General features: G+C 43.6%; 1 protein-coding gene across 1 annotated transcript in view; it reads left to right on the top strand.

Moving 5' to 3' along the window:
- The window catches only part of Adam10 (ADAM metallopeptidase domain 10), a 129,492-nt gene that overhangs the window by 46,656 nt on the left and 55,340 nt on the right, over window positions 1-27,496 (top strand). The window contains exons 3-4 of the mRNA XM_004662431.2: window positions 14,295-14,413; window positions 19,101-19,259. Of these exons, the coding sequence (XP_004662488.1) occupies window positions 14,295-14,413; window positions 19,101-19,259 (278 nt within the window). The remainder of the gene's footprint in view (window positions 1-14,294; window positions 14,414-19,100; window positions 19,260-27,496) is intronic.

Here is a 27,496-nt window from a genome sequence, read left to right as displayed (position 1 = left end):
ATGGTGGCACATGCATCTGGAGTTTGTTTGCAGTGACTAGAGGCCCTGGTGACCCTTTCTTCCCCCTGAATAAATAAGTAAAAAACAAAAAAATTGAAATGTCACATTATCATCAAGGTTTTGTTGGTGCCTAATAGAGCAATCCACACAAGCATATTATATTAGAGTGAAGCTTGTAAGCTAGACATTCGTTCCACACAGCTACTAGAAAGTACATTTGGGGATAACTAGCTGTAGTTTCAGAACTGTTATAAACAGCTGATAGGAAGGTTAGTCTTGGACATGTCCTGTGATGTTCATGAAGAGAGTGTGAGGAAGCGCTGCCTAATGCCAGTAGGCTTTAAAAACAGTTTAGTTGGTTGGTTGGTCTTAGGCAGGATTTTACTATATGGCTCAGGCTGGCCTGAGACTCCTCATCCTCCTGCCTCTACATCCCCATCATTTGCTACTGTGCCTAGCTAAGGCTAGTATTTTAATGTAAGGATGAGATTTGGTTGAGGAGGGGATGCAGAGACTGAAGAGGAGTAAGGAGAGAACGTGTGGGAGCAATGGTGTCGTCGACGCTAGGGAAAGGTTGAAGGAGGCAAGATGCTTTCCTTTAGTTTCTTAATGATTCAGGATAGCAGCTGCTGTATCTGGGGCATTTATTATGAGAGCTTCATGAGCTGTTATTTGATGAACCATCTTTGTTCTGTGTGATTACAAAAACCCATTTGTTTTTAAAGTATGGTTTGGCTCATTTCTTCCTAACTGCATGTACAAACACATTGTGTTTGTCCATAGTTAGAAGGGTTCTGCCTATGCATGTGATACCCCACACTTCTTGCTTCTTCTTTTCTTTATTTCTCTCTTTGTTTTATCTTTATTTATTTATTTATTTATTTATTTATTTATTTATTTATTTGAGAGTGACAGAGAGAGAAAGAGGCAGATGGAGAGAGAGAATGGGCGTGCCAGGGCCTCCAGCCACTGCAAACGAAACTCCAGATGCGTGCGTCCCCTTGTGCATCTGGCTAACCTGGGTCCTGGGGAATTGAGCCTCGAACCAGGGTCCTTAGGCTTCATGGGCAAGTGCTTAACCGCTAAGCTATCTCTCCAGCCCTCTCTCTTTGTTTTTCAAAATATATTTAATTTATTTATTTGAGAGAGAGAGGGAGAGGGAGAGAATGGGCACATCAGGGCCTCCAGCCACTGCAAACGAACTCCAGATGTGTCCAGCCACTGCAAACGAATTCCAGATGTGTGCCCCCATCCCCCATTTATGTTTTTATGTTTGTTTGTTTTCTTCTTTTTTCTTTTTCTTTTTCTTTTTCTTTTTCTTTTTTTTTTTTTTTTTTTTTAAGAAAGGGAGAGAGAGAATGAGAATTCTGGCTGTACCAGGGCTTCCAGCCACTGCAGACGAACTCCAGACGCATGCACCCCCTTGTACCTCTGTCTTACGTGGGTCCTGGGGAATTGAACCGGGATCCTTTGGCTTTACAGGCAAATGCCTTAACCGCTAAGCCATCCCTCCAGCCCTCCCTAATACCTTTCTCTTAACCTGTCAGTCTGAATGACCCTTCTGTATTCTTTTTGTTTTTTTTTTTTTTTTTCTTTGAGGTAGGGTCTCACTCTGGTCCAGGCTGACCTGGAATTAACTCTGTCATCTCAGGGTGGCCTTGAACTCATGGCAATCCTTCTACTTCTGCCTCCCGAGTGCTGGGATTAAAGGCGTGCACCACCACACCCGGCTCCTTTCCGTATTCTTTATCTGGGGAGCCTTAGAGTTCACTTTGTCCAGATTAATACTGGATGGCATTTCTGAGATGTGAGTGCACACTGCCAATTCTCCTCCTGTGACCTACTTTGAAATTCCCCTCTGTTGACACATCCTTGTAGCATTTCATTCTGTTGGTTATGCTTTATCAGTCAGCCTTCACTTTTGTCTTTCTGTGTTTTGCTTTTTTGGTGCTCCTTAAGCAGGCTACCTTTGGATTGGCTGGGAAGGTCATCGGTTGGATGACTAAAGATGACCTTGGTTTAGATTAAACTGTGATTATATTTGTGTAATCTTTGTCAAATTGCCCTTCTCCTTGCCTTGTAATTTTTTTCTGTTATTAAAATCAGTTTTGTTCTCTCTCTCTCTCTCTCTCTCTCTCTCTCTCTCTCTCTCTCTCTCTGTGTGTGTGTGTGTGTGCATGTGCGCATGCATGTATGGTGTGAACCCCCCATTCACTTGCCTGTGGTGGTGGGCCCTCAGGTATAGTGATTGGAACAGAATATCGGGTATCTGGTCCCATGGCTTTTCTTTCTGGTCTTGTTTTGAGCTGGAGTCTATTTACTGATTCTGGAGTTTGTGGGACTAATGATTCTCAGGTTTCTACTCCCCTTCAAGACTGGGGCATAGGCTAGTGTGGTCACACCCAACCAAGCGTTCTATTGGGATGTGGAGATCTGAATTCTGGCGTCTCAGGCTCCCTCAGGCCCTCATGCTCTGCTCGTGCAGGAAGACACATCACTGCTGACCCGTCTCTCCAGCCTGGAATTTAGTAAGTGTCGGGGCTCTTGTGGTGTAATTTGATCTCCGTTAGATAACTGAATGGAAGGCCCACCGTACTTCAAGTTCCACTGCTGTCAGCTTCATGTGCTGTACTTTGCTTTCCAGTTACTAAGACATTTACCTGAGATTTCATGAGTTTGGAAAATATTTACAGAACCCTTTTCCTCTCCCATAGCTAAATAAATCTGTAATCAAGTTTAATCATACATGTAGTTACTCATTTTGTTAAATTCTTCCCATTCTTCTGTCTTCTTAGTTGGATAAAGTTACTTATCTTAGTCCCTTTATATTCATTTTTATCTTCTTTGCTAACTCTTGGTTATGTTTTTCTGCTGAATTTGAGGTACTTTATCTACTTGGGGTTATTGGTAAACCTTGGTATGTGTTTTCCAAGTTGTCAAGCCCTTGAGTTTATGCGGAGTGTGCCGCAGGCCGTGCACGGGCGGGCCCTGCCTTGACCACCTCTGTACAGTTACCCTCCCTCCCTCTGTCCTGTTCTTTTTCCTCCCTCCCTCCATCCCTTCTTTCTTTTTTCCTTCCTGCCTCCCTCCTTTATATTGGACTTCTGTAAGGTGATTTATTAAAAACCTTTTCTCTTTCTCTTTTCTCACCACTTGAGAGGCAGAGGTAGAGAAGACTGCTGAGTTTGAGGCCAGCCTGAGACTACACAGTGAGTTCCAGGTCAGCCTGGGCTGGAGTGAGACCCTACCACGAAAAACCAAAACCAATCCAAAACAAGCAAAAAGTATGCAAGTAGAAGTAAGCCTGATACTGACTTACAATAATGTCTGATGTTGTTATTATTGGGAACTTGGAGTTTTTATATTTTTTTAGTTGGCACACAAAGCAGTGAGTTTTATTACATGTTCACACATGCCTATCATGCACTCTGCTAATCTTCGCCCCCACAATGTCAGTTAAGAAATAACTTCGATGGAGAGATGATCGCACAAATTTTTTATTGTGAAGAGAGAAAATGAATATTTGGAAACATCAGGGATGCCTGGTTGAATGTAGTTACTCCTAGTAATCGCTAGTCCAGGCCTGCAGGTCTGCTCCATGATGAGGGAGGCTGGTACTTATCAAGGCAGTGCTGGGTCTGGAGCTCCTGGGTTACTCTGATAACTCCAAGCAAGGTTTTGCCTTCAGGCTCCCTCTCTGTGGTGCTTAGCCACTTTATTAGTTGAGGCCTTTTCTTTTTTTTTGTAAAATTTTTTGAGAGAGAGAGAGAGAATATGAATTGGTGTGCCATGTCCTCCAGCCACACAGTTGAACTCCAGGCATGTGCTCCATCTCGTGCACGTGTGCGACCATACACACTTGTGTCACCTTGTGTGTCTGGCTTACGTTGGACCTGGAGAGTTGAACATGGGTCCTTCAGCTTCACAGGCAAGTGCCTTAACCACTAAGCTCTCTCTACAGGAGGCTTTTTATTTTATTACTGCTTTGGTACAAGGGGAACACCCTTAATTTCTTTCTGCTTTCTATAGAGAATTAGATCATACGGGTTTTATGTAAAGTAAGCTCTTGGGAAACATTTTTTACTTACTATTCTGTTCTTGCCTATGGAATGTTAACTCCTTATATAAAGACATAGAAGGGGCTGATCTTTCAGAGAACTTAGGGAGTCATATCCTAATAGGATTTATTATTTTCCGCCAAAGATGTGCCCACTACGTCTGTTACGTCTGGTTAGGATAGAGAATGATCTTTTTAAAGCTTGAGAAAGGAACCCCAGCTGTTCCTACCACATGGGATAGTTGTATATTTAGAGTCCTGGGACTGTCATCTGTTTACTGATTTGTTCTCTAATATGTTTATTACTTTTTTGTGTGTGTTTGGTTTTCTGAGGTAGGGTCTCGCTCTAGTTCAGAGCTGACCTGGAATTCACTATGTAGTCTCAGGGTGGGCTCGAACTCATGGCTATCCTCCTACCTCTGCCTCCCAACTGCTGGGATTAAAGGCGTGCACCATCATGCCTGGCTTTATTCCATTCATTTTACCTTTGTTGTAAATGTCACTGAGAAAAATTAAACAGAATTTTAATAGAAATACTCTAATCAAGATAACAGACAGAATATTCATCCAGAAAGCCAGTCATGATTAAATGTGAGGGCAGGAGTACGTTCCCAGTGCAGGGAATACTCTTTGCACAGCTCATGTTACTACCTTACAGTTTATGTCTCTGGCAGAGCAGTATTAATAATGGCAACGAAAAGAACCAAACTTGCAGATAATTAGCGCAGGAAAAGGAGGCAGGGCTCAGGGCTCATTTTTGGTCTTGAATGTGGTGGTAATGACAGTATTTTCATTATGTGCAGTGAGAGCTGATGAGGTTGTCTTGTTTTCATTTCTGCATCTTACTTGCAGTTGTTCAGATACAAAAGTCACTTTTTCATGGAGAGTGATCACTGGAGCTGTTACCTGGCAGCATGCCTTAGTTTGACTTTTCTTCATGTGCTTGCAAGCAATTGGGAATAGTGGAAAGAGTGGCTTACAGCCACCAAGTCCAGGAGTTCTGGTTGTAACACTGGGTCGTTCTCTTCGATAAGATATGCTTCGTGGGGGCCAAGGAGGTGGCTGAGCAGATAAAGCCACTTCCTCCTCAAGCCTGCCAACCCAAGTTCCATCCATAGTATCCACGGTGCTGTGCCTGTACTCCCATGATGCTGATGGAAATGGGAGGCAGAGCCAGTAGAAACCTGAAGAGTCTGGCCTTCCCAGCAGCAAAATCAGGAGTGGCCCTGTTTGAAGGAAGGTGGAGGGCAAGTACCTAAGTTTGTCCCTCTGACCTCTCAATACCTGTGTTTGGTGCGTGCACACGTGCATATCCACGTAAGTGTGCGTGCATATACAAAATCTGCCTCATGGCTGGGTGTGTACACCTGTAATCCCAGTACTTGGGAGGCTGAGGTGGCAGGATCACAGGCTCATGGCCAGTGTGGGCTACATTGTGAGACGTTGTCTTAAAAACCCTAAAACTAAAACTTGAAAACAAAACAAGTTAAAATGAACTCCTAAGCCAAGTAAAACCATAACTGATGTCATATCTCCTTTGTGCTGTTACTGCAAAGATGCCGTAAAGTAGCATGTGTAAAACAGGCCCTGAAAATTCCGTTTCCATATAACCTGAGGCAAATGCAGCCGTCCCATCCTTGTCCTCATGGCTCCACCCACCTCAACCAGATCTCGGAGGTTGAGCGTAGCAGTGTCAGGTACCATGGACCAGTGGGCTCTTGTTGCACCAGCGTGCTGCGTCAACCCCAGACTCTCACTGTTACAGAGCGAAATTACCATCACCTTTACCAGCAACGCGTGGCTCGGGCTGGGAGACCTGGCTGTGTGGCTAGAGCTCAGCGCAGAGCGTGTTGGGGATGCCTGAGGACTGGGTTCCATCGGCACTCTCTCCCTCCCCTCAAAAGTAAGCAGTGGCCAGAATGTGTCCCTGTGTCCCCAGCATTTGGAATATTTAAACATGTATTGTATTTGCAGTAAAATAAGATAAAGTTTACCAGTTTAACTGTGTAGTTAGTTCAGTGGTGCTCATGGTGTGTGCGGCCCCTCTCACTTTCAGAGTGTTTCAGATGGAACCTAGTAGGACCTGTAAGCCCATGGAACAGTGTCTTGTCCTTCTTCTCCCAAGTGGTCCACTGCCTCAGCCTTCAGACCACCTCGGATTCTAGAGTACACCTCCAAACCTGGCCAGCTACTATACTTCTCATTGTTTTGTTTTGGTCTTTGATAAGTCTCACTATACAGCCCAGGGTACCTTGGAATTCTTTTTTCCCCCCCTTTGGTTTTTCGAGGTAGGGTCTCACTCTAACTTAGGCTGACCTGGAATTCACTATGTAGTCTCTGGGTAGTCTCGAACTCATGGCACTCCTCCTACCTCCGCCTTCTGAGTGCTGAGATCAAAGGCGTGCTCCACCACGCCTGGCTAGCTTGGAATTCTTGATGTGTTCAGGCTGTTCCTTGAGCGTGTGAGCCTTTGCCTCAAATGCTGGCATTACTTGTGTGCATCACCTTGCTTAGCTTGATCAGTCTGTTTTTCCTTTTTGTTCCGGTGAATCTCTTGCTTCTAGTCACCTCCTATAAATGAACTCAGAGTACTTACGAATAGCATGCTCCCTTTGTTGTAATGGGTTCTCGCGCATACTCTTCTGACTTACTTGACTTGCTGGGTTTTCACGGTTCATCCATGCGGTCGAACTCATTACTTTTTTTTTTTTTTAAAGATTTGTTTTAATTTATTTATTAGAGAGAGTGAGAGTGGACATGCCAGGGCTTTCAGCTACTGCAAATGAACTCCAGATGCATGTGCCACCTTGTGCATCTGGCTTATGTGGGAACTGGAGAATCAAACCAGGGTCCTTAGGCTTTGCAGGCATGTGCCTTAACTGCTAAGCCATCCCTCCATCTCCTTATAACTTTTTAAGGTTTACTAACCATCTATTGTTTTTATATAACACTTCATCCTTTGACAGGCATTAGGATTATTTTCATCTGGTTTTGTGGATAATCTCACTGTGAACTCTTGCATGCAAACATCTCAATCCCTATGTCCAGTTCCTGTGGTGTGTGACCAGAGCAGCATTTTTTTGTCCTGCAGGACCTCCATGGTGTCTGACCCGAGGCAGCATTGTGGGGTTTATAGGACTTCTGTTAAAGTTTTTGAAGAGCCACTGATTTTTTCCTGGAATACGATGATGTGTATAAGGCAGTATTTACTGTAGCTGTCCTGACCTTTAGGCATAACATTTAAACTGGTCAAGAATTAGGTTTTCTTTTCACATACTTCTGTATGAAGAATATGTTGGAAACATTGGAAGGTGGTATGTAGTTTTACACCTATTAAATTTTTTTTCTCCCTGAAGTAGTCTCACTTTAGCCCAGGCTGACCTGGAATTAATCTCAGGCTGGCCTTGAACTCACAGTGATCCTCCTAACTCAGCCTCTTGAATGCTGGGACTAAAGGCTTGTGCCACCACACATGTCTTGAACTTTTTTTAAAAAATAAATTACCAGGGCTGGAGAGATGGCTCAGTGGTTAAGGCACTTGCCTGTGAAGCCTAAGGACCCATGTTCAATCTGTCTAGATCCCACGTAAGCCAGGTGCAAAACGGTGATGCAAGTGCAAGGTTGCACCTGCACACGAGGTGGCGCAAACATCTGGAGTTAGTTTCAGTGACTGCTTCACCAATTCTGTCACTTTTACTTTCTTAAAAATAGTCCCAACAGGAACATTGCAAAGAATTTGTACTGTATAGAATATTAAAATAGTATAAAAAGGGCTGGAGAGATAGCTTAGTGGTTAAGGCGCTTGCCTGTGAAGCCTAAGGACTTATGTACGACTTTCCAGGTTCTACATAAGCCAGACACACAAAGTGCCACAAGCATGCAAGGAGTGCACATATCTGGGGTTCGATTGCAGTGGCTGAGACCCTGGCATACCCATTCTCTCTCTCTCTCTCTGCTTGCAACATAAAGTGGTTTTTTTTTTTTTTTTTTTTGGTTTTTTGAGGTAGGGTCTTGTTCTAGCTCAGGCTGATGTGGAATTCACTATGTAGCCTCAGGGTGGCCTCGAACTCATGGTAATCCTCCTACCTCTGCCTCCTGAGTGCTGGGATTCAAGGCGTGTGCCACCATGCCTGGCAACATAAAGTATTTTAAAAAGTTCATTATTAAAGGAAGTAAAGTTTGAGTTATGATTGAAATTTGAGTATTTGCTTGATTCTTACTTGACTATGCATGAATAATTGAAAACCATTTTTACATGGTTTTAGTGTAATTTAAATTAGTATTAGGACTAATGTTATGTGTGCGTGAAATTACTTTCTTACTATGAAGTCAATATTAGGGCTAGAAGGAGTTTACTAGAAGTGTTTTTATTTTTACTTTTTTATTGTTTTCAAGACAGGGTCTCACTCTAGCCTAGTCTGACCTGGAACTCTGTATTTCCATGCTGATCTCAAATCCATGGTAGTTCCCCTACCTCTGCCTCTTCAGTGCTGGGATAAAGATGTGCACCACCATGACCCGCTATGTTTACTTTGTAGGCAGGCATTACTGTACCCCAAGCTGTTCTGAACAAATTTAGTAGCCCAAGATGGCTTTGAACTCTTTCTTTTGTTTTTGTGGTTTTTGGAGGTATGACCTCACTCTAGCCCAGGCTGACCTGGAATTCACTATGTTGTCTCAGGGTGGCCTCAAACTCACAGTGATCCTCCTGCCTCTGCCTCCCAGGGTGCTGGGGTTAAAGGCGTGAGCCACCATGCCTGGCCTCAATGCAAGTTCTTGAACACTTTGTATTTATTTAACAATGATGCTTTTTCAGGGATAGTGTTTTTATAGTAATTTTGAAAGTCTACAAGTAATGATAGTGACTTTTCAAAATAATGTGGTCTATACGAGGAAATATGTGTTTATACTTGTTTATGTGGTAAAGCACTTCCTGTCTGTCACCAGTAGTAGTTACTTAGTGATGGACCGTAGTAACTTCATTGAAGACATAATAGCAAGAGGAATTTGGGCAGGATTCCTGTTTGTCCAGGAGAGTATTTTAACTGTCTGTGTGTTTCACATTTAGAAGCTGTGTTTGGCTTTGTTGATGACCTCCTGTAATGGGTTGGAACCTTAGGCTACACAGATATTTCTTAGCCTAGAGTCTTCGGGTACTTGAAGCCCTAGGAGTTTCTTGGTAAGAGGAAAGTGAGTACAGCCTTAACATAAAAGAATTTAAAAATTGACCTGAAATGATGGCAAAGAAAAAATAGGCAATATGTACCTACATACTTCGGAAGGCTAGTGAGGGTGCTGTGTGGATCCTTCCTTACCTAACATGCTCACATCCAGTGTGTGGCTTGAAGTGAGTTTGACTTAGGAAACTATTGCGGAGTGTTTCCGTCCATCAGGAAGTTTCCTCATTCTCCTTACTCCTGGTCTCTCTCCTTTACTGCCACTTTTTGTGCTAGAATTCCATCTTAATGCAGTTATATTATGTGTTCTTTTCTTTTTTAAAAACATATTTTGTTTGTTTTTTTCCAGTGAGAGAATGGGCATACCAGACCTTCTTGCCACTGTAAGTGAACTCCAGATGCAGGCACCTAGAGTTTTGTGCATCTGGACTTTATGTGGTTACCTGGGAATTAAATTAAACCCTCGCTTTCAGGCTTTGCAAGCAAGTCCCTTTAACCACTGAGCAATCTCTGCAACCCTGTGTGTGTTCTTTCTATCTTTACAAAAAGTGCAAATCGTCAGTAGCCAGAGCCATTTACTGACAAGAAGCTTGTCACTGTGCCAGGCATAGCCTCTTGTTGGTGGGCATTGAGATGATTCTCAGATTTGGGCTGGTTGGCCGTGTACTTTGTGTTTTCATTTCTGGACATGGAGTTGCCGGCTCATTGGAATTTATACATTTAGCTCAAAGCCTCTGCCAGTGTGTGAGGTCAGTACTCAATTTTGGGAGATGTGTTCTAGAGGGCTGATAATGGAAATCACTCTGGCTGCCTGTTTCCATTTATGGGTGCTGACAGGTGCAGCTGTGTGATCAGTAGCCACTTCTAATGTGGAAGGTTCATTAAGGTGTCGTCTTAGTATTGAGTAGTAAAAGGTGTTTACATTCTGAATAGAAGCCCGTCCGTTGTAAGACCTTTGTACCACAAGTGTTTTCCCCTAGACTCTTGCCCTTTCTTATCTCTCTCAGGGAGAAGTTTTAAATTTGTAGTAAGCCTACTTCATACAATGTTAGGCTTTTGTCTCTGTGTCTTATTCTAAGGCCATGGCATTATTTCATAGATGGTTTTAGTGATAGTGTTTGCATGTCAGTCTGTGATTCAATTCAGTTTAATTTTTTTGTACAACAGAAATACAGGTCAAGGGGCTGGAGAGATGGCTTAGTGGTTAAGGTGTTTGCCTGCAAAGTCAAAGGACCTGGGTTTGACTCCCCAGGACCTGTGTAAGCCAGATGCACAAGGTGGTACATGTGTCTGGAGTTTGTTTGCAGTGGCTGGAGGTCCTGGCATGCCCATTCTTATTATTTTAATTAATTAATTAATTTGTTTATTTTTGGTTTTTCGATGTAGGGTCTAGGGTGACCTAGAATTCACTATGGAGTCTCAGGGTGGCCTCGAATTCATGGCAATCCTCCTACCTCTGCCTCCCGAGTGCTGGGGTTAAAGGCCCAGCTATTTTACTTTTTTTATTAACAACTTCCATGATTGTAAATAATATCCCATGGTAATCCCCTCCTTCCCTCCATTTTCCCCTTTGAAACTCCATTCTCCATCATATCCCCTCTCCCTCTTAATCAGTCTCTCTTTTATTTTGATGTCATGTTCTTTTCCTCTTATTATGATGGTCTTGTGTAGGTAGTGTCAGGCACTGTGAGGTCATGGATATCCAGGCCATTTTGTGTATGGAGGACCATGTTGTAAGGAGTCCTACCCTTCCTTTGGCTCTTACATTCTTTCTCCCACCTCTTCCACAATGGACTCTGAGCCTTGGAAGGTGTGATAGAGATATTGCAGTGCTGAGCACTCCTGTCACTTCTTTCCAGCACCATGATGCCTCTGAGTCATCCCAAGGTCACTGCCATCTGAAAAGGTTCTCTACCAAAAGTGAGAGTAGCATTAATATATATGTATGAACATTAAGAGAAGTGCTTACTGGGCAGTTTGATGAGCATAGTATATACATTTAGCCAGATAGCAGCAAATGTTACACCCTTAGGGCTCATGACTACCCTTGTTTTAGGTTTTCAGTATCAGCGATGTATTCCCTCCCATGGAGTGGGCCTCCAGTTCAATTAGAGGGCAGTTGGTTTCCACCATGACAGACGTGTGCCCATTCTTTCTCTCTTTCTTCCTCTCTGTCTATCTCTCTCTTTCAAGTAAATAAATAAACTGAAAAGAAAAGAAAAGAAAAGAAAGAAAGCAGAGAGACAGAACACTGGAGTTCTACTTGCTTTCTCTTAAAAAAAAAAAAAAGAAGGGTTATTGATAATGTTTTTATAATGGAGATCAAAATTCTCCATTGAATTACCTTGATTTCTGCCTGGAAGAATATATTCTGGCTGCGCCTTTGATCTGTTGCTCTCTGCCTTCCTTTTACACTGCTGTTTTGGGTGCTGTAACTTTATGGTAAATACACAACTAGGGCTCAATTAGGGGACCGAAACCAATTTGGAGAGTAAAAGCTTAATATGAAGAATTACTAAATTTCTGATGATTATTCACCAAATGGGGATGAAAGAAAAGAGACTAATAGATATCATTTATCTGAGGGAGATTAACCAAGGAAGGAATAAATTCTGACTCGTCTCTTTTCCTCAAAGTTGACATTTCAGTCTTATCTGCACGAATGTGGCAGCTCACTGGAGCATGTTTTCCTTGGGTCACAACTGGCCTCAGTTTGGAGGTCAGCACTGGCAGGCAGGGGACCTAGTACAGCCAGGCAGTACTAGGAAAAAAAAAAAGCTGGGCACCAATGCAACCTGATCTTGAGTCATCTGTCTGGTCACCCATTGCCTGCCTCCAAGCTTCTAGCTGACATGCTACTGCCTCGGTAGACCCTGTGAACATCTCTCCTTTGCCAGCCTTTGTCAGTGGAGCTCTGAAGCAGCCTTGCAGAGGGAAATTACCTTTTCTGCTAGGCCCAGGGGGCTTGTGCTCCTGAACTCAGAGGCGCACGTGAAGGACAGACACTTTATGACTTCTACCCTCAAGCACCACTGTTTTTTTAAAAATTTATTTGAGAGCGACAGACACAGAGAGAAAGACAGACAGAGAGAGAGAGAATGGGCGCGCCAGGGCTTCCAGCCTCTGCAAACAAATTCCAGACGCGTGTGTCCCCTTGTGCATCTGGCTAACGTGGGTCCTGGGGAACCGAGCCTCGAACTGGGGTCCTTAGGCTTCACAGGCAAGTGCTTAACCACTAAACCATCTCTCCAGCCCAAGCACCACTTTTGACTGTGGCCCCTGCCTGCCAGTACTGACCTCCCAACTGAGCCCCCATGCACTCTCTGGGAGATTGTCTTTCCAGCATCTCCATGTGTTCACCAGCCCTGAGAGCTGAGGAGGTTCACTGTTTCATGTGATAGAGCTGAATCCTGATCTGCGCCCAGACACAGCCCCTGATCTGAAAGTCTTCTTGATGAGTATCCATTTTGAGGCCCTTTGGGGGTCCCATGCTTAGTTAGCCCATTATCAGACAGGTGTAATCCAAACAGACTCTTTCTAAAAAAAAATCTTATTTATTTGAAGCAGAGAGGGAAGAAGGGAGATAGAAAATGGGCATGCCAGGAACTCCAGCCCCTGCAGACAAACTCCAGACGCATGTGCCACCTTGTGCATCTAGCTTATATGGGTCTTGGGGAACCAAATTTAGGTCCTTTGGCTTTGCAGGCAAGTGCTCAACCATTAAGCTATCTCTCCAGCTCCCAACAGACTCTTGAATAGGAGCAAGGGCACTTCTGTCATTCAGAATATTCAGAGGGTAGAGGCCTTATGACAGGAAATGGGGATACAGTCCAATAGATTGCAATCATCTTGTAGTACTGAGGTAATTTCACCTTGTACATTTACACATAGGAATTTCTAGAAGTGGAATTTCTGTATTAGAGTCTGTAATTGTCACTTTCATTCTTTTTACCAGTTTTCCTGCCACAAATATTGTACCGATTTATTCATGTCATAGATATTTGTAGTAACTCTGTTTTCTGGTCCCGTCAGCCTATGGCAGGTGTGCCCCATGTGTTTTCAGCCAGGGTCTTGTCCACTCTTCATCGCATGCATTGTAAGACAGGACGTAAACATAAGGGAGCAGGGTGCTCTTGTTGTAAAGAATGTGGAATAGAAAGTCTTCTATGTTTAGACTTCTGGAGCAGTCATGAAAAACACGGTGTACTGTTTCGTGTGTGTGTGTGTGTGTGTGTGTGTTACACGCATGTGCCTGTGTGGTATGGTGTGTCTGTATGTCTTTTAAGAAGATAGGGGCTGGAGAGATGGCTTAGCACTTAAGGCACTTGCCTGCAAAGCCCAAGGACCCAGGTTCAATTCTCCAGGTCTCACGTCAGCCAGATGCACAAGGTGGTGTGCGTATCTGGAGTTCATTTGCAGTGGCTAGAGGCCCTGGCACACCTATTCTCTCTCTCTGTCTCTCTCTCTTCCTCCCTCTCTCTGTTTTTAATAAATAAAATAAATAGAAATAAAATCTTAAAAAAAGAAGGCAGTTAGAATATCCATAACTTTAGCCTGTATCCTGAGTCTTGAGGATTCCAAAATCAAACTCAAGAAGATGTAAATGTAATTTTCAGGAGGTAGAATCTTTAGGGAAAAACAAAAGAACTGAAAGTTTGTGTCAAAGAAAGAGTGCCCACACTTGACTGTTGAGAAGAGAAGTTTCACAGTTGTAGGTAGCACATCCCAGGTATTGTTTGTGTAGAGCAGGGAGACCAGCGGAACCACGGAATGACTCCAGAGAAGACACGTGGTATCACTAGTACTAAGTGGGCTAGTGAGGTTCTTTTTATCTCTAACTTAGTAGTTTTTACGTGCTTATAAATGTTTTATCTCAATATCCTAGGCATTATTGGTTAGTTGCATATACCACAACTGCTAGGTTAGATGTTAGAGCAACATTTTTTGTAAGAAAGTCTTGGTCAGTCTATTTCTCAAATAGTGTGTGACATTTAAAGGTTAAAAAAAAAACACTACTTATTTTTTGAGTTCTTTTAATTTCTCTTCCTGTCTCATTCCAGACACTTCAACTTACGGATGAAGAGAGACACTTCTCTTTTCAGTGATGGATTTAAAGTAGAAACATCAAATAAAGTGCTTGACTATGATACTTCTCATATTTACACTGGACATATTTATGGTAAGCTGAACTTCATCTGAACCATCTCTTTTTTTTCTACACAAGAATATATATTAATAAGCATAAGCACATATTTCAGAAAAGGCATAAATCCTGAGAGGGTTCAGACTTAGACTCCTTTGGCAAAAAAGAAAGAATGCTTTGCCACCTGGCTGTCCAGGGTATAAAGAGTTCTCAAAGATGCTATCAGGTCTTCAAGAATCACGCCTCTCAGGCCTAGGAGGATGGTCATGTGTTTGGGGCTACAGAGTGAGTTCCGGGTCAACCTGGGTGATAGTGAAACCCTAACTCACAAACAAACAAACATACAAAACAATAACAACAAAAACCCTAAGCCTGCTCCTTTCTCAGCCAGGGTCCCTGGCCTCCAGAAAGGACTGGGAGCAAGGGGCACGCCACGGTCTGCTCACTGAGTGGTTCAAATTTGGATAATGGCTGGGGATGGATGCTGGAAGGGAGTCGTGTGCACACGTGCCGGGGGGACTGGGATCTGATACCTTGCCCATACAGTGTTGTGATACCAATGATATACCCTGTCCTCAGTAACAGCGATCCTTTTACTTCTGCCTCCTCAGTGCTAGGATGAAAGGCGTGCACCACCATGCCCTGCTTTACAACCTTTTCTTAATAAATGCCCAGATTTTTCTAAAATAAAAGCAGTAACAAAATCAAAAGAAACACAGCAGAGTTCTGGCTGGCTGTGCATATCTGGCCATTTTCTGGGGACTGGGCCTCCTCATGCACCAAAAGCCCAGGCCCTATACAAATAAGCTCTGTACTAGGTCTTTTCCCTCTTCTTAAAAAACAAATATTTTTATTTGTTCATTTGCAAGTAGAGAGAAAAAAAGAGACAGAATGAATGGGCACAGCAGGGGCTCCAGCTGCTGCAAAGGAACACCAAATGCATGCACCACTTTGTGCAGCTGGCTTACGTGGGTCCTAAGGAATGAAACCTGGGACCATTGGCTTTCCACACAGTGCCTTAACCACCGAACTATCTCTCCAGCCCAAAGTCTCTCCCATCTTTGAGCCCAATACCATCCATTCTGGAGAAATGTAAGAAATTTTTTATTTTTGTGTTTGAACTGCCAAAGCAAAACAAAGCAAATCTGGGAAGAATGAGCATCATAAAGGGTTGTGGTCTCTGGCGGAACAGTGATTGTGTGGTGCGTGGCTTCTGAAAGGTGTACAGTTTTCACTCTCACTACTAACAGATGTTAAGAGCTGAGCATGTATTTTTCTCTTTTGAGTTCTTTTTTTGAGACAGGGTTTTGCTATGCAATCTAAGCTGACCTAGACCTGTAGCAATCCTCCTGCCTCTGTCTCCTTAGTGATGAGAGTATAGGAATGTACCATAATGTCTAACCAGAGTTTTCAAAACACAATTTTTTTTGAAGTAATGTTTTGCCGTAGCCCAGGCCAACCTTGACTATGTAGTCTCCGGCTGGCCTTGAGCTCACAATGATTCTCCTACCTCTGTCTCCTAAGTGCAAGGATTAAAAGTATGCACATCATGCCCAGCAGAGAGAGAGAATATGGGTGTGCCACGGCCTCCAGCTGTAAATGAACTCCAGACACACGTGCCATCTTGTACATTTAGCTTTATGTGGGTACTGGGGAAACTTGAGTTGTTAGGCTTTGCAGGCAAATACCTTAACCACTGATCCATCTCTCTAGCACATTCTTTCCCTTTTTTTTGTCTTTTCAAAAAAAATTAATGTCTTTTATCATTCATAGCATTTTAAAAAATATTATTGAAGTGGGAGGGGTGGGGAGAAAAAATGGGTGTGCCAGAGCCTTTTGCCCCTGCCAGTGAACTCCAGATAAAGGCTCCAGTTGGTGCTTCTGGGTTTATGTAGGTGCTGGGGAACCAAGCCTATGCTAGCAGGCTTTGCAAGCAGGTAACTGAGCACTAATCCATTTCTCCACCCCATTTTTTACAAACTGTAATGGGGAAAATAAGAAAGTAAACTGTAAAGATCATCTTGTCCAAAAGCAACATGACAATTACATAGGAAAATGTCCCTAGGCCCTTCTTTTCTCAGAATCTATGTGGTTTTCTTGATAGTTCTGACACTTTTTTGTTTTTTAAACTAAACCAGTTTGACAAGGGGTTGGGAAGAATACCTGGCCCAGTGGGAAGTTTCCTGTGACAGAACTGTCGGAAGAACAGCTCAACTTGGGTCTTCATAAAAGCTGAGGAAGTCTGGGACCCTGGAGAAGGGAGTGTTCCGAACACATTTGTACCATTTAGGATGGCCTTGTTTCTGAGACGAACTTGGAAATTTTGCTCTGCAAATTAGAAATTAGGTGCCTAAAGAAATGCTTTTTTATTTGGATTACACTGGACAAACGAGGCCTTTTGAGGACTAACTTGAGTTATTCAAAGTTTTTTGCACTTTTATAATTCTATTACCAAAGGAAAGTGGTTTTTGGTTTTTTGGTCAGGTTAGTTTATAAATGCCAGATGATGGTGTTCTGTCATTTTCTTGGCCGTTTATCTTTCTGGATAGTAGGTATAATAATAGTATATGTAGTCTTTTTGCCCCTTTACTCTTGGCACTGGTCACCAAAAATACAAGACGGTAAGTGAGTTTGCAGATAAAAATGAACTCATTTAAGATATATGGACACACATATCTGTAATCCCAGTACTCAAGAGGTTCATGAGTTCAAAACCAGCTAGGGCTACATAGGAAGACATAGTTTCAGAAACTACAAAAAGGAGCTGGGGACATAGTTCCATGGTTAAAGGTACATGCTAGCAAAACACGCTGGCCCAGGTTTAGTTCTCCAACCCCCCACCTGAAGCCAGACAGGCGTTGGTTTGCATCAGTGAGAGACCTTGGTGCACCCATCCACATGCACACACACACATAAATAAATTAAAATATGTATATATTGTGATCTTATTTTTAGATTATGATTAATTAAAAATCTACTAGCTGATAGTAATCTCTACTAGGATTTGTCACACAGGGCTGGAGGTATATCACAGCAAGTAGAAAATGTACCTAATACTCAAAAGGTCCAAAATTTGACCCTTTCTGCAAAAATAAACAAATTGATTAATTAATCAATTCTGGGCAAACCTGTAGGTTGGTCCCTCCTTCAGTTCCTTCTTGAGCCCAATGGTTCTTGGTAAGTCTGGGCAGCATAGCTGAGATGCCACCTCTGAACAAAAGCAGAACAGAGCGGTGATAACTGTGGACGTGGCTGCGGCTGTGCAGCACGAAGGAGGCCCTGCGCCCAGGACTCTTGGAGGGTAGAGCTGAGTAAAACGAAAGAAAAACGCCCCCTACCCTGTTTTCTATTCCTTTGTGACCCTTGATTTTTGTACTCAGATTCTATGATCATATCTAGGGTCAAAACTTCATTTTCCCCCCTGTTATTTATTTATTTTTCCGAGGTAGGGTCTCACTCTGGCCCAGGCTGACCTGGAATTAACTATATAGTCTCAGGGTGGCCTTGAACTCCCGGCAATCCTCCTACCTCTGCCTCCCTAGTGCTGGGATTAAAGGTGTGTGCCACCACGCCCGGCTTCCCTGTTATTTTCATCACTAGGGAAGAGTGGGACAGTGGGACATATCTGTCCAATGTCTTGTTTTGTTTTTTGAGATAAAATTTTACTCCATAGCCCATGTATATATGGCTTGGAACACAGCATGTAGCCCAGATTCACCTGGTACTTACAGCAATCCTCCTGTCTCAGGCTTGTGAGTTGCTGGTTTTACATGCCCAGCTTTTTTAGCCAATATCTAAAAAAGGATTGTTGGTACAGTTTTTTTCAAATGATTTCTCAAGTATTTGCTACTGTACAGAATCTAAACATGGCAAAGAGGCCAAAGACTCAGGGGCAGAGTCAGGGCAGGAGGGAGCTTTTCCCTTGCAGTCATTAAAGGAAAAGTCTCTGAAGTCATTTGAATATCTTTATTCCAAAGAATATAGTTTGCTATTGGATCTGCTTGTTTTGTTTCTGAGTTTAAGCTAATGTAACAACTTTTGCTTGATTACTCTTCATGTCAGGCCTATGCTAGGTGCTGGGAGTGTAACTGCCAGTAAAACAGATGCCATAGGTTTTTTTTTCCCCCCAAAATATTCAATTTTATTTATTTATTTGTAAGCAGAGACAGAGAGAGAGAGAGGGAGAATGGGTGCGCCTCTAGCCATTGCAAATGAACTCCAAATTAATGCCCCACTTTGTGCATCTGGCTTTATGTGGATACTGGGGAATTGAACTTGGGCTGTTAGATTTTGCAAGCAAGCTCTTTAACCACTGAACCATCTCTCCAGCTCTGTAGTTTTCGTTGTTGTATATATGTTTTAACTGAGGAGTGACTATTGTTCATGTCTCAGATGTAACTTGATACATTTATGGAAAATTAATTTCTCTATAAATTTGTACTCAGGATACTTAAAAAATAAGAATTTAAAATCTGTTTTATTTATTAGAGAGAGAAGGAGGCAGAGAGAGGAGGGCGGGGTAGAGAGGGAGGGAGAGAGAATGGGCATGCCAGGGCCTCCAGCTGCTCAAACAAACTCCAGATTCATGAGCTAACTTGTGCATCTGACTTACGTGGGTACTGGGGAATCAAACCTAGGTCCTTAAGCTTCGCAGGAAAATATCTTAACTGCTAAGCCATCTATCCAACCCCATAATTTCACGTTCATGTGCTTTCATCACCAGGTGAAGAAGGAAGCTTTAGTCACGGGTCTGTTATTGATGGAAGATTCGAAGGATTCATCCAGACTCGCGGTGGCACATTTTACATTGAGCCAGTGGAGAGATACATTAAAGATCGAGTGCTACCGTTTCACTCTGTCATCTACCACGAAGATGACATTAGTAAGTACTTAAATTTCACCAGATGAGAGTCTGGTGCAGAGGCCAGGAATTATCAGAGCTGTGTGGAGATCAGTGCAGCCTGAGCTGTTTTCTTTCCTAATGGTTGTTTTTTTTTTTTTTTTTTGGTTTTTCGAGGTAGGGTCTCACTCTAGCCCAGACTGACCTGAAATTCACTGTGGAGTCTCAGGGTGGCCTCGAACTCATGGCAGTCTTCCTACCTCTGCCTCCTGAGTGCTGGGATTAAAGGCATGCGCCACCATGCCCGGCCTCTTTCCTAAATTTTTTAACTGGGCTGGGAAATAGCATCTAATAAGCAAATCCTCCACTTAAAGAGTCATGGATCTGTACAAGGTGGCAATTGTCTTGTCAGTCTTCCTCTGTTGATATGACACAGCCAATTCCGTGTGCACCGAGTCATTGAAGCCCAGTTGCACTGGAAACGCCGTATTCTGATTCCAGCAGTCTGGGTCGTGTGAAGCCCTCTCGAGCGCGGTCCTTAAGCGCAGCACTGCTGCCACCCGAGGTGCTTCTCTCTGTGGGTGTTGGTGTGATATTGTAGGTATTTGTAATTTGCTTCTTTTTGGAATCTTGAGAGAATACTTGAGCTCACTTGGTTACAGTCCAGGTTTCCTGTGTCTTTTGTCCTGTGCCATGGACTTGGGGATAATTTTTAAATGTATTTTTATTTATTTGCAACAAGAGTGTGTGTGTGTGTGTGTGTGTGTGCGCGCGCGCGCGCCAGGGCCTTCTGCCACTGACAATGCTCTCCAGGTGTGTGCCACTTTATGCATCTGCTTTCACAGGAGTACTGGGAAATGGAAGTCAGGCTGAAAGGCTCTGTAAACGAGCACCTTTAGCTGCTGAGCCATCTCCCCAGTTCAGTTTGAAGATAATTTGTTGGGACAATTGTCTTGTGTCTTAAGAATAGAAAATGTTTGTTTGTTTGTTTGTTTGTTTGTTTATTTATTTATTTATTTATTTATTTATGAGAGGGATAGGGAGAGAATGGGTGCACCAGGGCCTCTAGCTGCTGTAAACAAACTACAGACACATGTGCCCTCTTATGCTCTGGTTTACCTGGGTCCTGGGGAATTGAACCTGGGTCCTTTGGCTTTTCAGGCAAGTGCCTTAACTGGTATGCTCTCTCCAGCCGAGGAAATATATTTAGACCTCACCTGTTAATTGTACCGTGGTCTCTGTGCGCAGAGCCGTCCCGTCATGAGACTGTGCTGTTGGAGCAGCCCTGGGGCGCTCTGATTGGCTCTGATTGGCGTGCTCCTTGGAAACTTTCTGTTGCTGTAGTGAGGCTGCTTTCTCCATGTTTGTTACTTCCCAACTTAGCAGCATCTTTCTGGCTTCATTTTCTTTCCTACAAAGAAGGAGTTATTGTTGCTAATGTCAGTCTCCGGCCTAGTAGCTCTTTAATTTTGTTGCCTAGCTCTGACAGTTTCTGTACTTCTGTCTGTCCAGCTGCTTATTACTGCAGGTGCTGGATTGCTGTAGCATAGTAGTGTCATTACACTATCATTGGCTTCCTCACAGATGCATGGGTGCTGTTCACTTGAGAAAGTATTCATCTCCTCTGTGTTTCCTACCTTTCCCAGCTTCCCCTCTGGTAGTTCCAGCTCTGCATCTCCCTCCAGCCACGTCCTCCCTCATAAGCAGCTCGTGAATTCTTTTGTCTTCCTTACTGCTGACAGGGTTTTTATCTTCCTGGCTGTGTCTTGCTTTGAAATTTTCTTAGTAATGTGATCTTTTTTGCAGGCTTATCTCCACTGTGGAATTGTCTGATTCTCCAAATACAGCTTCCTGTATCTGTTGCTCCTGTAATATTCCAAATATCACTTACCTGTGCAGCAGGGCCTTCACAAATAATGAAGTGCTGAAGTATTGTCCCTGGAATGTCTTCTCAAAAGCAAGCTAGGCCTTTTGGGAACAAGAGAGGAAGAGTGACTTGACAGATTATCTTTTCCTTTCCATCATACTATACTTCTTGGGCTTTATACTTTCCGTCAGTACCCTCTACTGGGTGTGATGTCTGCTCTTTTCTTTTCCACCTCCTATGTATATAGTCTTTACTTCCATCCTACTTTTTCTTCTATTTCTTTATTACAATACCATTATGTTTTGCCTTTGGTACATCCCATAAAACTTCTAGTTATCTTGATTTTTTTTTTTCAAGGTAGGGGTCTTACTCTAGTCCAGGCTGACCTGGGATTCACTCTAGTCTCAGGGTGGCCTCGAACTCACTGCGATCCTCCTACCTCTGCCTCCCAAGTGCTGGGGTTAAAGGCGTGCGCCACCACGCTGGGCTCTCAAGTTATCTTGATTTTATGTCATTTCTTTTTCCTCAGATGATCAGTTAGCCCTGGGGAACAATGATACTAAATATAACTTAGTTTTCTTTTTCTTTTTCTTTTTCTGTTCATCCCTCTTACTTTGTTTAAAATGTATTTTTACTTGGAATATCCAATTCACTGAAAGTACTATGTGACTATGTATTGAAGAAACTAACACAAGTAATATACCTGTTCAGTTCAGATGCAAAGTCCTCTCTGCCTTTCCCTCCTATCTTCCTCTTTGGCCCTCTCCCTCCAAGTTTCCCTTCCTCCTCTCATAACCCTTGTGTTCTATGACTGTCCTCACTCTCCTTCCTTGACTCACTCCTCCTTCCCATTCATCTCATAGGCCCTCTTCTGGCAGCCTGGCTTCAACATGCACTTTGATCTACCTAACTATACATATTTAACATTTAGGGATCATGTGATAGAGAAGATGAGGTATTTGTCTTTCTGAGCACAGACTAATTCTCTATAAATATTTTCTAGCTACATCCATTTTTCTGCAAATTTTCATAATTTTACTTTTCTTTATAGGTGAATTAAAATTCAGCTGAGCATGGTGGCACACACCTTTAATTCTAGCACTTGGGAGGCAGAGGTAGGAAGATTTCCATGAGTTCAAGGCCACCCTGAGACTACTGAGTGACTAGGTTAGCCTGGACTAGAGTGCAGCTCTACCTCAAACAACCAAAATAAATAAGAGAAATTCAATTATATATATTTATTGGACATTTCACATTGATGGCTATCTGGACTAGTTTCAGTTCTTTGCTCTTGTGAAAAGAGCAGACATGAACTTGGATGTGCAGGTGCAGTTGGGTCGAACAGTATATCTGTTCTTAGTTTTGTTACTTGTTTTGTCAAGGTAGAGTCTCACTCTAGCCCAGGCTGACCTGGAATTCACTCTGTAGTTCCAGGCTAGCCTTCAACCCCCAGCAATCCTCCTAACCTCTGCTTCCCGAGTGCCGGGAAACTGCTAAGCCACCCCTCCACCCTGTACTGAGGTTTTCAGAAGCCTTCACTTTGATTATTTCCACAGTGGCTGCTCCACTAGCTTTACTTCCTGCTCGTTTTGTCACTCGACTTTCACTCTTATAGGTGCTCAAGTATTTGTTCAGAGTATGAGACCCTTTTCATATACCCCCCCCCCCCCGGGTAGGGTCTCACTCTATCCCAGGCTGACCTGGAATTCAATATGTAATCTCAAGGTGGTCTTGAACTCATGGTGATCTTCCTATCTCTGACTCCCAAGTGCTGGGATTAAAGGTGTGCGCCACCACTCTGCCCCGGCCAGCGGGAGTCGAACAAGGAAGCGAGGTGAAAATCAACCTGAATGAAATAAGGCAAACAGACACAAGAAGGAGACCATGCTAGATGTTTGTCATGGCCTCGAGAGTTTATTCTTACATGTAGGTTTATATAGGGTTGTAAGGGGAAGGGGATGTGGCCAGGGCAAGGAGTTGTCAGGAAACCTAGAGGGAATGTAATTAGGTGTTCATCTAATCTTGCCTTACTGGCTTAACATCCTGACTGCACCAGGCTTCACATCCTGACCATAAACTGGCCTTTTGCAAAAGATAAGATTCTGTAAGCAGTCTGCTCACCGGTTCCAGAAGTACCTAACAGAAAGCTTATGTCATGAAACAATGCTGAAACTCATGCTAGAAAATATATTTATGCTTTTGTGTGTGTGTGTGTGTGTTTTCAAGGCAGGGTCTCACTCTAGCCCAGGCTGATCTGGAGTTCACTATGTAGTCTCAGGGTAGTTTTGAACTCTTGGTGGTCCACCTGAACTCTCGGTGATCCGCCTTCCTTTGCATCCTGAATGCTGGGATTAAAGGCATGTGCCACCATTCCTGGCTACAATTTTCTTGATTCTGTTTGTAGTGATTGTTTTACATAGGAAGAGATTGAGTCAGCTGGGCATGGTAGCACATGTCTTTAGTCCAGCACTCGAGAGGCTGATGCAGGGGGATTGTAATTTCAAGGCCAGGATGGGCCACGTTGTGAGTTGTAGGCTACACAAGGAGACGCTGCCTCAAAAACAAAACCGCAAAGAGATTGAATCAGAAACTTACTATAAAATCTAGCAGTTTAGTTGGGATGCAGATTTTAAGTGTACTTTTCAGCACAGTGTTGTGAGTTGCTTGAGTTTGGGAACATGTTTGTAAACATTTGATTTGTGAGTGAAAAGATTGAACTCAAAAGTTTGAGTTCAGGTTTCAACACCATGTGCGTTTTAGGAATCAGGAATTGTATTTTGGGATATTGGTAAATAAGTTCACACAACTAAGAGTGAGACTGATGTGCAAATAGAAAAGCACCCAGGCTCTCGTTCTTCCCAGTGCTGGCAATTGGGCTGGAGCCTTTGCTTGTGATAGCTTCAGGTGCCATCGTGGAGCCCTTGTCCCAGCCCCTGGCCTTCATTTGTTGTGTGTGTGTGCGCGCGCGCGCGTGTGGAGGCCATAGGGCAACCTTGGGTGTCATTCCTCAGGCATAAGACACTGTTCCTCATTGGCCTGAAACTTAGGAAGTAAGGCAACAACTCTGGGCTGGGATTTCAGGCATGTTCCACTACGCCTGGCCTTTTTTTTTTTTTTTTTTTAATGCAGGTTCTAGGGATTGAAGTCAGACCCTTGTACTTTCCTGACGGAGCTATCTTATCCCAGAATCTACCCTTCCCTCACAGGCCTTAATTTTGAATGTGTCTTGAAATAGTTCCTCATGGGAACAATTAGAAATGGTAAATGATTCCTGGTCATTGTAGGTAGAATGAAGGCTCACAGGGGGTTTCTGGACTCAGCATTTTGTAGTTCTTTGCATCGTGGATGGCTTCTGAACAAGAGCTGTATAGAAGCTAGTTGCTGGCTGAAGAATTAAATTCACCCGAGTTTGCGTTGGTTGATGAATGTACAGGAATGATTAAGACTTTAAAGAAATACCTCGAGGGCAGATCCTCCTTTAGGAATGTCGGAATGTGATGGGTGGGGGTTGTGCACACCGAGAAAGCTGTGGGAAGACTTAGAAGGGCTTTGCCGGGCCTGTGGCGTTTGACTGGACTTCGGGTCCAGAGGAAAGAACCTGTGAGGACGGGAGCTGCTGCAATACATTTCCTCTTCCCTGCCACAGCGTGGGAACTTCAGACAAGAACAGCGCAAAGAAACAAACAGCAAGGGTCTCTGTCTGGAGCTGCCAGCTCCCTCGTGCATGGGCCTTGTCCCCAGTAGAATGAATGGAAACAGTCAGTGTTCGAGTAGGCCTCATGCGTTTCAGTGACAAGTCGTGCAGGTTTCCTGCTAGGTTTCTGCTGCTGTGGCAAAATACTTGACATAAACTGGGGAGCCGGGCGTGGGGGCGCACACCTTTAATTCCAGCACTCGGGAGGCAGAGGTAGAAGGATCGCTGTGAATTCGAGGCCACCATGAGACTACAGAGTGAATCCAGGTCAGCCTAGGCTAAAGTGAGACCCTACCAAAAAAAAAAAAACAAAACAACTCAGGAGGCTCAAAGCTCCCAGATGCACAAGGGGGCACATGCATCTGGAGCGGCTGGAGGCCCTGGCATGCCCATTCTCTCTCTCTCTCTCTCCCTCCTCCCCCGCCCTGCCTCTTGATTTCTCTGTCGCTTTCAAATAAAAAAAGAAGAAATAAAAATCAATGTTGTCTTTTTTAAAAAACAGGAGGAGGAAGATTTGGTTTGGCTCCATGTTTGCGGGATTTCAGTTGCTGGTCTGTTGGCTCTGTCACTTTGGCCTCTGGTGGGAGCTTGTTTACCTTAAGGAGACTGAAGGAAGACGGTGGGAATGCCGGGGTGTCAGTACCCTGGTAACCCATCACCTCGCTTCCTCCCTCAGCTGCACCTGACAGGTTCCACCACCTCCCAACAGCCCCGTAGGTGACCGTCCTTTAACTGACGGGCCTTTGACCGTCACTTCGTGAACCGGGTCAGTGACTGGCTGCCTCCTTGACTGAGTGCCTGGTCAGAACAGCGCGCTCCGCGGCGCACGCAGAGAGCAGGGCGGAAGTGCTGTCCTGCCGCACGGCGAGTTCGGAGTTCTCACACTCCCACATCGGTAAAGCAACAGTCCCTCTGATTTTGACTCCTGTGAGCCTTTTAGCTGCCGGCAATAACCTTTCTTCCTAAGAATCATGGGCGAGGGATGACATGCATGGCTCAGTGCCCTCACCTCTGTTCAACGAGGATCAGTGTGGTTTGTGGACGGGGGACCCATCGTGAGCTTCCTCCCCTTCTCAGGGTCAGTCCTCTTCCTGGCCTGGCCACCCTCCCCAAACCTGACCTGAGGGTGAGCTAGAGTTTGAAGAGGGAGAAACATTGGACTTGGTCTTACTTGGTCTTGCTTTTCAAGTTCTTCATCATATATATATATGTGGTTGGTGTTTCTTTTTTTTTCTTTTGAGGGACAGTCTCACTCAAGCCCAGGCTGACTTGGAATTCACTATGTAGTCTCAGGCTGGCCACTAACTTAAAGTAATCCTCCCACCTCTACCTCCTGAGTGCTTGGATTAAAGGCATGGACCTTCATGCCTGGCTATAGAACTATTTTTATTAATTAATTTGAGAGATGGAATATAAATGGGTGTGCCAGGGCCTCCTGCTCCTGCGAACTAGCTCCAGACGCATGTGCCTCCGTGCATCTGGCTTTATGTGGTTACAGAAGAATCACCCAGGCCATCTGGCTTACAAGCAACTGCCTTTAACTACTGAGCCATCTCTCCAGCCCCATCCTATGCTTTTCTACTCTTGGCTCTCACTAACTTTGGCAAGTTTTGAGAATAAATGATAATTTTCCACCTATGATGATGCCTTCCATATGTGATGCTAACAGCAATTTTTATGCCTCATTGGCATCTGGAGGCATTCTGTTTTAAGTCCAATTAATAGGATCAGAATTGAATTATTTGATTGAACTTACTGATTAGTTTTATGCTGTTAGAAAGTTGAAGACCACTTGTGACCGTTAGTCATAGTCAAGTTCTTAGCCTGAGTGGCATAGGGGTGAAGCTGTGCTGGAAGTCGAGAGGCTGCAGAAGTGGGTGTTCCGCGCGGGGTGAGGGTGGGGAACCCGACTGTGACTACTCTCCTGCAGCAAGGGGCTGAGAGTTAACCAGGGCCGCCTCCTATCTGGTGTGGCCCAGTGTATGTGTTGACTCTGTTTTCTACAGCACAACAAAAGCCAGAGGCTTGCATGCACAGGACCTGGAAGAAAGGCAGTGGGTCTAATACTGGCTTTGTTTTAAACAGGCTGAATATTCTGCACCCATGACTCACTCTTGGTGAAAGAATGTGCTGTTTGGCCTTTGCAGGATCTGCAGCTTATCCTGTGATTCTGCATCTCAATGAGGGCTCATTCATTACAGGAACAAAGGCTTTTTCTAGAAAGGAGGGTGATATTGTCAGTAATCTCAGAGAGAAAATGCCATTGTCTATTTTTATAGTTAATGTGGTGACCAGAGAAAATGATCTCTTTTTTAGAAATTTTGGAAGCATATGGGAAAAATTTTATGCTTGACCTCTATTTTTTTTCTTCTGTTTAGAGAATTTTGTGCTGACAGAATTTGAAATATATAATAGTGTTTTGTTGCTGTGGGTTTTTTTTTACCCTAAATATCAAGCTTTCAAAATGAATTTGTTTTTTGTTATGATATGTAAGAGGCAATTTACAAGGAAATAAAACATGAATTTTTAAACATGGATCTTGTTGTTATTTTATAAATTACAGTATAGTACATAATTCTATTCTTCATCCCCTTACGTAATAGTGGTAGAAAGTTTGACTCTTCAATAGCGATTTTAAAGGTCATAAGAGTATTGTTACTGTGCAGTGATTGCTGAGATTATTTTGCATGGCTTAGAAATTTGTAAGACCAGTTTCTA

The sequence above is a fragment of the Jaculus jaculus genome, chromosome 10, assembly GCF_020740685.1.
Source record: "Jaculus jaculus isolate mJacJac1 chromosome 10, mJacJac1.mat.Y.cur, whole genome shotgun sequence".
Classification (NCBI taxonomy): Eukaryota; Metazoa; Chordata; class Mammalia; order Rodentia; family Dipodidae; genus Jaculus; species Jaculus jaculus.
Note: the sequence above shows the minus strand (reverse complement) of the source record. Positions and strands in the feature narration are given on the sequence as shown.